This window comes from Cucurbita pepo, chromosome LG05 (genome assembly GCF_002806865.2).
Source record: "Cucurbita pepo subsp. pepo cultivar mu-cu-16 chromosome LG05, ASM280686v2, whole genome shotgun sequence".
NCBI lineage: Eukaryota > Viridiplantae > Streptophyta > Magnoliopsida > Cucurbitales > Cucurbitaceae > Cucurbita > Cucurbita pepo.
The window spans coordinates 7696343-7706919 of record NC_036642.1 but is presented as its reverse complement, the minus strand read 5'-3'; the positions used below and the strand labels follow the sequence as shown (position 1 = coordinate 7706919).

The 10577-nt window shown below is 38.4% G+C and overlaps 2 protein-coding genes across 2 annotated transcripts; one reads left to right on the top strand and one right to left on the bottom strand.

Annotated features, from left to right (window-relative positions):
* The first annotated feature begins 246 nt into the window (after window positions 1–246).
* On the top strand, window positions 247–1650 carry LOC111795852. Its single transcript, XM_023678457.1, has one exon. The coding sequence runs from the start codon at window positions 334–336 to the stop codon at window positions 1528–1530; it is 1197 nt and encodes a 398-aa protein (XP_023534225.1). The 5' UTR covers window positions 247–333; the 3' UTR covers window positions 1531–1650.
* Window positions 1651–4133: 2483 nt separating this feature from the next.
* Window positions 4134–9558, bottom strand: LOC111795247 (zeaxanthin epoxidase, chloroplastic). Its single transcript, XM_023677552.1, has 16 exons — window positions 8788–9558; window positions 8009–8171; window positions 7823–7897; window positions 7651–7751; window positions 7447–7562; window positions 6671–6882; window positions 6352–6443; window positions 6145–6259; window positions 5940–6043; window positions 5692–5737; window positions 5535–5599; window positions 5365–5451; window positions 5229–5283; window positions 4708–4796; window positions 4532–4619; window positions 4134–4394 (listed from the first exon to the last, which is right to left on the bottom strand). Exons 1-16 carry the CDS (start codon window positions 9303–9305, stop codon window positions 4326–4328), a joined length of 1995 nt encoding a protein of 664 aa, XP_023533320.1. The 5' UTR covers window positions 9306–9558; the 3' UTR covers window positions 4134–4325.
* Between the last annotated feature and the right edge of the window lie 1019 nt (window positions 9559–10577).

The following is a 10577-nucleotide window of genomic DNA, read 5'->3' as shown; positions in this document are numbered from 1 at the left end:
TTTTTTTTTTTTTTTTTTGAAACGCCATTATTTTTCCTAAATAAATTAACTAATAAACATACTAGACACAGAATGAATACAGCCTAGAATAAATTAAATAAATAAAGATATGAAAAGAGTAATTTAAAAAAAAAAAAATAATAAATAAATAAATAAAATCTGAAGTGGGCCCTACTTCCAAAGCATGCTATATAAATAACCACAAAATCACTTTTATACATCAAAACTTCTCTCTTCAAAAAGCACTAATCGTCTTCTTCTTCAGCTTCTTCTTCCTCTCTCTCTCTCTCTCACAGTCCGCCCCTGAGTCAATCGCACCTTTACCCATTACCAATGGTCGACGTCGACCGGAGAATGACTGGTCTTAACCCGGCCCACCTCGCCGGCCTCCGCCGTCTTTCCGCCCGTGCTGCCGCTACCTCCACCGCCTCCTCCGCCCCCCTCCGCAACGGTCTCCTCTCCTTCTCCTCTCTTGCCGATGAAGTCCTCACCCATCTACGAAACTCCGGCGTCGACGTTCAACCCGGTCTCTCTGATGCGGAATTCGCCCGAGCTGAGGCCGAGTTCCGCTTCGCCTTTCCTCCTGATCTCCGGGCAGTTCTCTCCGCTGGCCTCCCCGTTGGCCCCGGTTTTCCTGACTGGCGCTCCTCCGGTGCACGCCTCCATCTTCGGTCCTCCCTCGACCTCCCAATCGCTGCAATTTCCTTCCAAATCGCTAGAAACACTCTCTGGTCTCGCTCTTGGGGTCCCAGGCCGGCGGAACCGGAAAAGGCCTTACGGGTTGCGAGAAATTCGCTTAAACGAGCTCCTGTTTTGATACCCATTTTCAACCATTGCTACATTCCCTGCAACCCGCCCTTGGCCGGGAATCCGATCTTTTTTGTCGATGAGAGTCGAGTTCTTTGCTGTGGCTTTGATTTGTCCGATTTCTTCGAACGGGAGTCTCTGTTTCGATGCTCTGCTTCCGATTCCGATTCGGGTCCTCTGTTTTCGAAACAGAGGTCTCTCGCCGAGAAGTCCTTTGGATCGTCCACGAATTTCTCGCGACGGAGTTTAGATTCAGGGGTTGTAAAAACGCCGAGGTGGGTCGAGTTTTGGAGCGACGCCGCCGTGGATCGGCGGCGGAGAAACTCGTCGTCGTCATCGAATTCCTCGCCGGATCGGTTCTTCGAGTTGCCAAGATCCGAAATCCCGAAATGGGTTGGGGAGTATATTGGAGAATTAGGATCAGTTTTGAGATCGGGCGGGTGGAGTGAATCGGAGGTGGCGGAGATGGTGGATGTCTCAGCATCAGGATTCTTCGACGGCGAAATGGTTATGTTGGATAACCAGGCGGTTTTGGATGCTCTGCTTTTGAAAGTGGACCGGTTTTCCGGTTCGTTGAGACGGGCCGGGTGGAGCTCCGAAGAGGTTTCGGAGGCGTTTGGCTTCGATTTTCGGCCGGAGAAGGAGAGGAAACCGGCGAAGAAGCTCTCGGCGGAATTGGTGGAGCGAATTGGGAAACTGGCTGAGTCGGTTTCCCGGTCATGATACGTGACTGTATTTTTCTCTTTTTTAAAACAAAAATATATATATTTTCGAAGTTTAAGGCATTCGATTTCCGAACTGTATTTTACCCTTTTTTTCCCCTCTTCCTCGTTTTAGGTAAAAGGGAAGAAAAAACCAAAAAAGAAAAAGAAAAAAGGTATATGGAAATTACGAGTTTGTACTATTTGGACAAAGTTTATACAAAAGGATAAAAAATTATTTACTTTTTACTTTTTTTTTTCACCGTTAAATTACAAATTATAAATAGTCTCTAATTAATCTCTATTTTTAAACTTAGATTAAATTCCATTTATAGTTTAAAATTTAAACTTTCGTCATACCATTAATACTATTAATGCATATTGTACTCACATAGTTATCGAATAAAATTGAAATACTTTCACATGATTGGCCAATTAAATCTACCTTACCTTTTTGACCTTAACTTACTAAAAAGAAGAACCCGCTCATCATGATTTATACGATCTAAATAAAGAACATGAACGAGTATCTTTTTAAGTTTATCTCAATTATTTAAGATACATATCTCTCGTAAAAAGATGAGAGGTTCAAATCTTCAAAATAAATAAAATAAATGGTCACAAGTATTTATAATTAATAATTAATTAGAAGACATTATTTGATTTTATTAGGTTGAAATAACAAACAACATAGTTTTACTTAACTAATATGTATACGGGTACGTGTAACTGTGCTTTGAGATTACAGTATCGAGATTCACGCGCCACTCGCCACGGTGCCGCGTTCTTGTCATTTCATTACAAACATTTCCCTATTTTTTTTTTTTTGTATATAAAAGTATTAATGACAATAAATATTACCATTTTGGTATTTATGGTGGAAAACAAATTACAATTTATTTGTAATTAAAATTGATGTTTTGATAAAAGAAGAAGAAAAGAGAGGGAAAATTGAGTGTATTCTTTTGAGAAAATCTATCTCAGATTGAGGCATAGGGACAACAGGGAAGTGGAGTGATTGTTTCTTTTTCTTTTTACTTTTTTATTTTAAAAAAATTTTGGTATTTGAGAAAGATTTTGGTTCGAGGGTAAATATGAATCTACCATAACTTAATCTAACGATTTCTCTTATTTTAGTTCTCTTCTTATCGACCTTTTGCAATCTCGTCTTTTTCTTTTGTTTCAATCTCACTAATTTGGCGTCGTTAATGACATAGCTTCAACGTGTCATAGCGCTGATGAACACAAGACCTATACATGCAGGAGCCTCCTAAAAAAAAAATTCAAAATAGATTTGCGTCCATTAATATAATCATTACAACCTAGTTGATCTTGTTCGTAAAATATGTTGTTTTAATAGTATTACCAAAATAAGATATTTAATCTTATTTATATATTATAGACTCTTTGGGTTATTACTTAAACATGATTCTCCTGTATATTATCCACATGCAATTATTAATCTTGAATATTACATATCATAAATAATATTATATTGTAAATAAAATTATTATTAAAAATTAAATAATTAATTCCAAGGTCTTAGAGCATAAATTCAACTAGAGTTCTATTTACGGAGGTTATATTGTAAATAAAATTATTAAAATAATCATTAATTACGAGTCTTTAGAGAATAAAATTCAACAATTGTAACCTTTGACTTGCCTCGTCGAGAACATTTACTTGACAGGTTTCAATCTTTACCTTGGGTTGTTCGTCTTCGGCTTATGGTCAGCCTCAACCTCTTCAACCTATTCTTCCCTCTTTTCATCGGTCAAACTCTATAAGTAAGATTCGGTCCCTTTGTCTTTTCATATAGAACCATTTAGATATGTGTCTTTCAATTATGTATTTGTAACGTTTTGTAGGTTACACCGTTGAGTGTGTTTTACAAGCATAACTTGTTTTTGTGCTTTTAGTGTTTACACAAACACGAATTTTTTTACATACATGTAGTGTTGTCTCTATGGTGGACTATAATTTCATCACAAAAATGAAAGAAAAAAAATTCACCAGCTATTCGAGAAAATTGAAGTCATTAAACATTTCGCAATTCGCAATTGTAAAGTAATCTACATCCCAAGTTTAAATGAAACGAAAATCATTACTCGACTAAAGGCCAAAAGAAAACTATATTAGTCAACAAAATCCAAAAAAGTTGGAAAAAAAAAAAAGTCAAAAGAGAAAAAGGTATGATTGAGTAACGTTAAATTAGTTTGAAACAAACGAGATTGAAATTTGCATTGGTTTGAAAAAAGAGACAAAAAAGAAGAGAAATGGAAGTTGTTCCAAAATGAGAAAAAGTTGTGGGTATTTGTTTGATTTAGTTTGTCTCAAAGGCCATAATATACATCTACATCTCGTAATACATCATGTTCACATGGATTACTTCTCCAGCGTTACGTATAGATGCGTATGCCATAATATTATTCACGTTTCTTTCCTTTTAGTTGACCGTTGGTAGCACAAGCATGTACTAGCCCATAATCAAGCCTAGAAGGTACGCTAACGAGCCCGCCAAGTGGATTCATGTGCATGTTTGTAGATCGTGTGTATAGAAATATTATGCATCCAACTCTATTATCATGAAAAAATGGGTCACACCAGCCGCCATGATACACGTTGTGGGTGAACGCATTTTCCTACTATATATTGGTCACTTATTGAGTAGTTTTTTTAAAAATACTTATCCATTGTGGAGTTGCATGCATCTTTACAGAGAATACAATTCTATCTGTTGCATTCAAAATCAGCAGATTTAGAGTGCTCCAATGCTTTCAATAAATTATGTACATATTCCTAGAGTTAACAACCTCATCACTTGAGCTCTACTTTTTCTTTATCATTTTCAACTGCAGATCTCATCACCTTCACGCGAAATACCGCCTGCATTTATTCAAAAATATAAACAATTCATAACAACGTTACGACACCACGAATTCATTCTCGACCAACTGATGCAACGTTGTAGACCAGACAAGTTTCAGGACTAAGCACAAAACGTGCTCAAGTTTTCGTATTACCTTCTTATCAGAACCAAACTCGATGACATCCGAATGATGGAAACGTACTGGAAAATTTTGAGGTACACGGCTCCGTCGTCCTTCGTGACTGCAATCGTATTTGCAAATGTATATCATCAGCCACTGACTGACTTCTATTTTTTGGAGTTTAGAGATGCCTCATAAAATGTACTTACTCAGAGAGCCAGGTACCATGCTCACTTCCTAGATCAGTCAAGAAGAACGCCCCGTCTTTGTAATGGACACGGGCATGCTTTTCTGAAACCTGCGATTCGGAAGGATAATGGGAACAAGTTAGTAAGATTGATTTAACTTTCGAACCCCAGTAGTGTAACAGCCCAAGCACACCATTAGTAGTTATTGTCCTCTTTCGACTTTCTATTTCGGGCTTCCCTTTAAAACGCATCTACTAGGAAGAGGTTTCCACACCTTTATAAGGAATGTTTCGTTCCCCTCTCCAACCAATGTGGGATCTCACAATCCACCCCCATGGGTACCCAACGTCCTCGCTAGCACACCGCCCGGTATCTAGCTCTGATACCAGTTGTAACAACCTAAACCCACCGCTAGCAGTTATTGTCCTCTTTGGACTTTCCCTTGAGGTTTTAAAACACGTCTACTAGGAAGAGGTTTCTACACCCTTATAATGAATGCTTCGTTCCCCATTTTTCAAGCATATAAAGCATAATCAATTCACCTGAGGCAATGGTAAGGCGATTGACAACCCTGACTCCACTTCCCTCTCCACACTTCTGCAACCATAAGAGAATGCCCTTAGCAAATGCAACCAAATTTTTTTATTCCAACAGAAAGAATAGAACACAAAGACATACCCAATAAAACAGGCCTGGTTCTCATCTCGGCTTAGGCGAATGGGCTGCGAAACACTAGCCTCGTCTCCTTGCGGTAATAGAAACCATCTAATAAGAAAACACGTTCGTTTTTAATGCAAAGATCAGATGCAAAGTTAACATTAAACGAACAATCAGGACCATGAGCTTACTCTCCGTTAATAGCACGCTGCAGGGCATCGTCATCTTCAAACCACTTACGTAACTCATCATTCGCCTTCATAGGTTGTCAATGGTACATTATTTCAAGAAAATAAATAAAAAATTAAAATGAGACTGATCATAAAGAATTATTGCTAGATAACATACTTTGTCTGAGAGTCTGCAAGCTGGTGGCCTCCCTTCTAATTTTGAACTGCAGAAGAAAAATGATTTCTTATGTTAATTTTTCTCATCATATTCATACTCGTGGGAGAGAGCTTCTCGAGTGTCATCGTTCTCTACGGTATGTTAATAACTTCTCGAGTGTAATGAAAGCTTTGAACTGTGTAAGTTTTCACTAAATACGTCTTCCTTTCGAAAGAAGAACGATGAAAGAGAAGTTTTTAAGAACTTACCTATTACCACCTAAGACCCAATTAAGCATCAAGGGCATTGCCAGATCGATAAAAAACCTTCCACCAACACGTCCTGGATGCGGTATTCGGAACTGTGTCAAAAACTAGACGATTGATTGAAACTCATTAGTCATACCATGCAGCCTTGCCTCACACAAAAGTTAAATCTATAGATAGAAGTTAGTATTATCCATCAATTTCTTACCGAAAGCGGGCCAAGTCCGACTCCCAAATAAGCTTTATAAGTGGAAGCCATCGTTGCAGCCATTCTTGCCATTCCATGAATTACAGCAACCCGAATTCTTCTAGTACTCTCATAACTAGGATGATCATTTCGAAAACCGATTAATAAAATTAAATTAAGAAGGAAAAAAAAGTGATAAAAAAAATATTAACAGGCCAGAAACAGTACCGCTTCAACGAAGATACGATATCAATAGGAGATCTTGAGACTACGCTTTCATTCCATGCTTTATCCAGCTCAAGTGCAAGTTGATAAGCGTCCTGTAATCACCAGAAATAAATGGTAAGAATAACGACACGTTAACCTGGTTTTATCGCATTTGAAATTCCTACTTCAGCAGAAGAGTGACAGAGGAAGAAACTTCAATGTGCGGTGTCCTAGAAGAATTAGAGGCGACGGATCATTTATAGACGCTAGAACTTATCAGCAACGAACTTAGTATGGATCAAAAGATATAAATCAAGAAACTCGAGATGGAAATGAGAACCTCAATAGCCATGCATCCCCCTTGACCCATATTTGGCTGCATAGCATGTACTGAATCTCCAAGTAAAGTTATGCGACCCTTTCCCCATGTGAAAATGGGTGTGCGATCGTATATATCACGTCGAAGAATGGAATCTTCATCAGTGGCAAGTATCAGATCTATAACATTGTCACACCAACCTTCAAATATTTTGAGCAGTCTTTCTTTTTTGCCTGCCAGGAAGCCGATCAAATGTTATTCAAGAAAGTACGACCCTCGGAAACTCCTAACATTCTACATCATGGTAGAGTTGTCATTATCATCTTGTATTGTTCCCATCATAAGTTAGTTAGCAGAGTGGTAAGAACTCATGTAAACCGCACGTGCCTAGGATCATGCATTGAGCATGAGTTAGCTAGAACGAGTGGCAGCGCTTTATTGTTAGAAGACAAAAAGAAGATGGTACGAAGAGTCGTGTAATTCATTTGAGAATCAGACAATTGTCGTTAGTGTCGGGCCTGAGTGGACATAGATCATTTTTTATCGAGCCAATATAATTTTGTTCGTGTGCTTCCTTCCTCTTTCTTGTTATTTTTTGTTCATCAATTGACGCTTCACTAATTAACCATGAGAATCATACTCCTTAATTAACCATGCTAACTATTTGAGGTATAAATCTAATTAAGAACATTTTAGAAAATCGATATCTCGATTCACATATTTTCAAGAACAGATTTATTCCTCTCTAGTAGAGGAGGTATGATTTCAATCAATTACAAAAGGTACCATAGACATACCGTTCGGGGCATCAGTGCCACCAGGTGGTTCCTTATGAAATGCATACCACTGCATCTTTCCTCCACCGACGTCGGAGGAAACGAAGTATTGTTTGTGTCCCAAAAACACTCGGTACCTTCAGAATACGAATCAAAAGACAGGTCTTAGAACATAATACCAAAAACTTTTGTCTACATACATTGCAATAAAGAGTTTAATCTTACCCAACAGTCTCAATATCAGCTGGTATGAAGTCGGCGATACCCGTATAGCAAGTGTACTCAGAATATACTGCTTCTGAGTGTCCAAATAGGCCCTTTCTGACCTGATATCATAAATCATACAACATGAATATCACTAAGAACATGAAGAACTAGTAATATATATTAGTAGTACCTTTGACCATATACCATCAGCTCCAACCAGGAGATCACCCTCATGTTGCTGCCCATTTTCAAGAATCACTTTCACCTAAAGGCACATAATGCAGAAACAGATGTACCATGTAACCATACTCTTTATCATGAAGCTATAAGCTCGGTTTTTTGCAAGCACAAGAAACGGACTGCGATGGGATATTACCTTATCTCCACTATCCTCAAAGTCAACAACATTACTATCATTTATAATAACATCATCACCCACAGCACGAGCAAGAATTTGTTGCAATGCCATTCGACTGATAACCCTTGTGACAGGAAGTCCTCGTTCTGCTGCAGGAGTGAACGTGTCAAACTTGACGTACCTGGCAATGAGTTACATATTCTTCATGTAAAAGAGATCTGAAAATTGGCATCTCAAATAATATATAGCAATAAACTCAGCAAACCGAGTAAGGAAGGGAAATCTTGTGATAAGTTCCATTTGTTGGACAACAAATCCGATTCATTCCCATTTGTTCGTAGGTTCATATTCCAAATTTATCTTAACGAACAGTCTTCTTACTTCTGCGTGACATATCAATGAACCTCACGCATAGTGATACTGCCCAACAAAAGTTAAAAACTACGAAACAATCTCAACTTCTTTCGTAAAACTTCTCTATATCTTTCTACACGACGATAACGTAAATAAAAGCTTTGAAGGCAAACTTTCGGGTGAGCTTAATAAGGACTTTTATCCACCTAATCTAAAGACAAATTAACCAATAACTTCTAGCAGACAACAAATCTTACACTGCAATATATCATTCATCTTTTTTGGGTCAAATGTCTCAGATGTTAACATGATAGTGTCAGCTAAATCATAGTTTTGAAAAGTAAGTCCAATTTTAATCCATGAAAGTTCGTTCTAGAGAGTATCAGATTCTAAAGGGTATCAATAGATTCACGAATAATCAATCAAAACAAAGGAATTCATACCAATTTCCAGAAACCCCATCAACGAGTCCATTGATTCTATCTCCAGTAATACAGCCAACTCTCATAACTTCTTCAGCAACCTCCAAATCAATGGCTTCCAAAGCTGCCAAAGCATTACTCTGTATTTGAATCGGCCCCCTGTACTGCCCCTCTCCTCTAATGGCACTTATATCCCTCTCGAAAACCACTACTTCAAACCCTTTCTTTTTCGCCGCCAAAGCAAAAACCAGACCTCCAATTCCACCACCGGCTACTAGTATCCGAGCCTTCTTCGTCGGCAAGCTCCGGTTTATTTCCCCGGTCGTCCCTTCCGCCGGCGGTGCATCTGCGACGGCGGCTTTCACTTGGGATACTTTCTTCCTCTGCCCACATGCTGTTTTACCCCCAAAATTACATACGCTCCTCTGACTTGGCGAAATCTTAACTAGGGAATCCCGAAATACTGGAACTGGGAAACAGGTTCTTGATAAGCCAGAGGAGGAAAGATTAAAAGGGTTGTGAAATCTGGTCATGACCATGGTGGATCAGTGAAGAAGCCACAACTATTGAAGAACTTGCAGAGGTAAAAGGAAGAGAAGATGATGATGATGATGATGATGATGCTAAACTAGGAAGAAATGGAGATGGGTGTTTTGAATGATAAATTGGGTCGGTTTAGGAGACTTGTAGCACTGAAATTCTTGGGAGTGGTGGTGGAAATTTCATGGCCACGTAATAGATGGACGATTGAAGTGCATTTTGTGCGTATTTTGATGGCCATGTACTGAAGAAGAAAGATCTTGGTTAGTGGTTCATGTTTAGCACACCACTATTATCTTGATTTGTTTGCTACCGAAAGCGATCGCTATCCACAGCTCAAAATGAGTACCCTCCACTAATAAATGTTAATTTTTGTTTGCTTTTTTTCTGGTGGTAGAGTTCGAATTTGAAGACGAATATCATGAAATGGATGTTTCCACTTCTGGGGCAGGGAGAAATTCAAAAAATCCAACTTTTTTACGCAATTTAGGTAAGGAAGTTCTTTTCTCTTGCTATAAACAGAAGAACCTCAAATTTTTCGACCATGTTCTTGTTGAATTCACATCCAACTTTTATTATGAATTCATTCCATCCAAATTCGTGTTAATTTGGCTGTTGTATTACATTCAATTCTAAGATTATAGACCCTCTTTATAAATATATATTTAAGGTATGTTAGTCATCAACAAGGGAGATTAACAAAGTGTAATCTAATTAAGTGAAAAATTTCAGGAAAAAAAATGGATGGACTAAGGCCCCTTGAGCTGTAATGGTGTGCATATTCGACCCTTACTAAATTCATTGTATTCAAGAAAATGAAGAAAGAGAAGTTCATTTTATGTCTTCACCTTCGATGCGGTAATGCACCAGCTAGTTGTGCTAGTCGTCAGAAAGAAAAGAAGCAAGAAGGAAGAAAGTTGTCATAGAAGCAAAGCTTTCTACCCCTGAAGGTGTAGTACTCGGCTCGTCCCTATGTTGATTCAAAAAGTCTAAGACGGTTCCTACAAAATCTAGAAAGCGGCAAGAATGACAAAAGGAGGTGCCAGCAGCCCCAATAAGACGGGGACAGGCGATTGGAATAGAAGGATGAGCTCTTGACCCAAGTGTTTAAAGAGGGATTGGAGTTGATGGGGAAGACAAAACCAAACATGGAGCTGCTTCTGTTTGGCCCGACGAGAAATTAAAAACATTCGTTTTGTTTTAAAGTCGAATTTTCGGGATTTTATGTACATCATTCCATACATAACATAGCTTCCATCATTCCAACTATT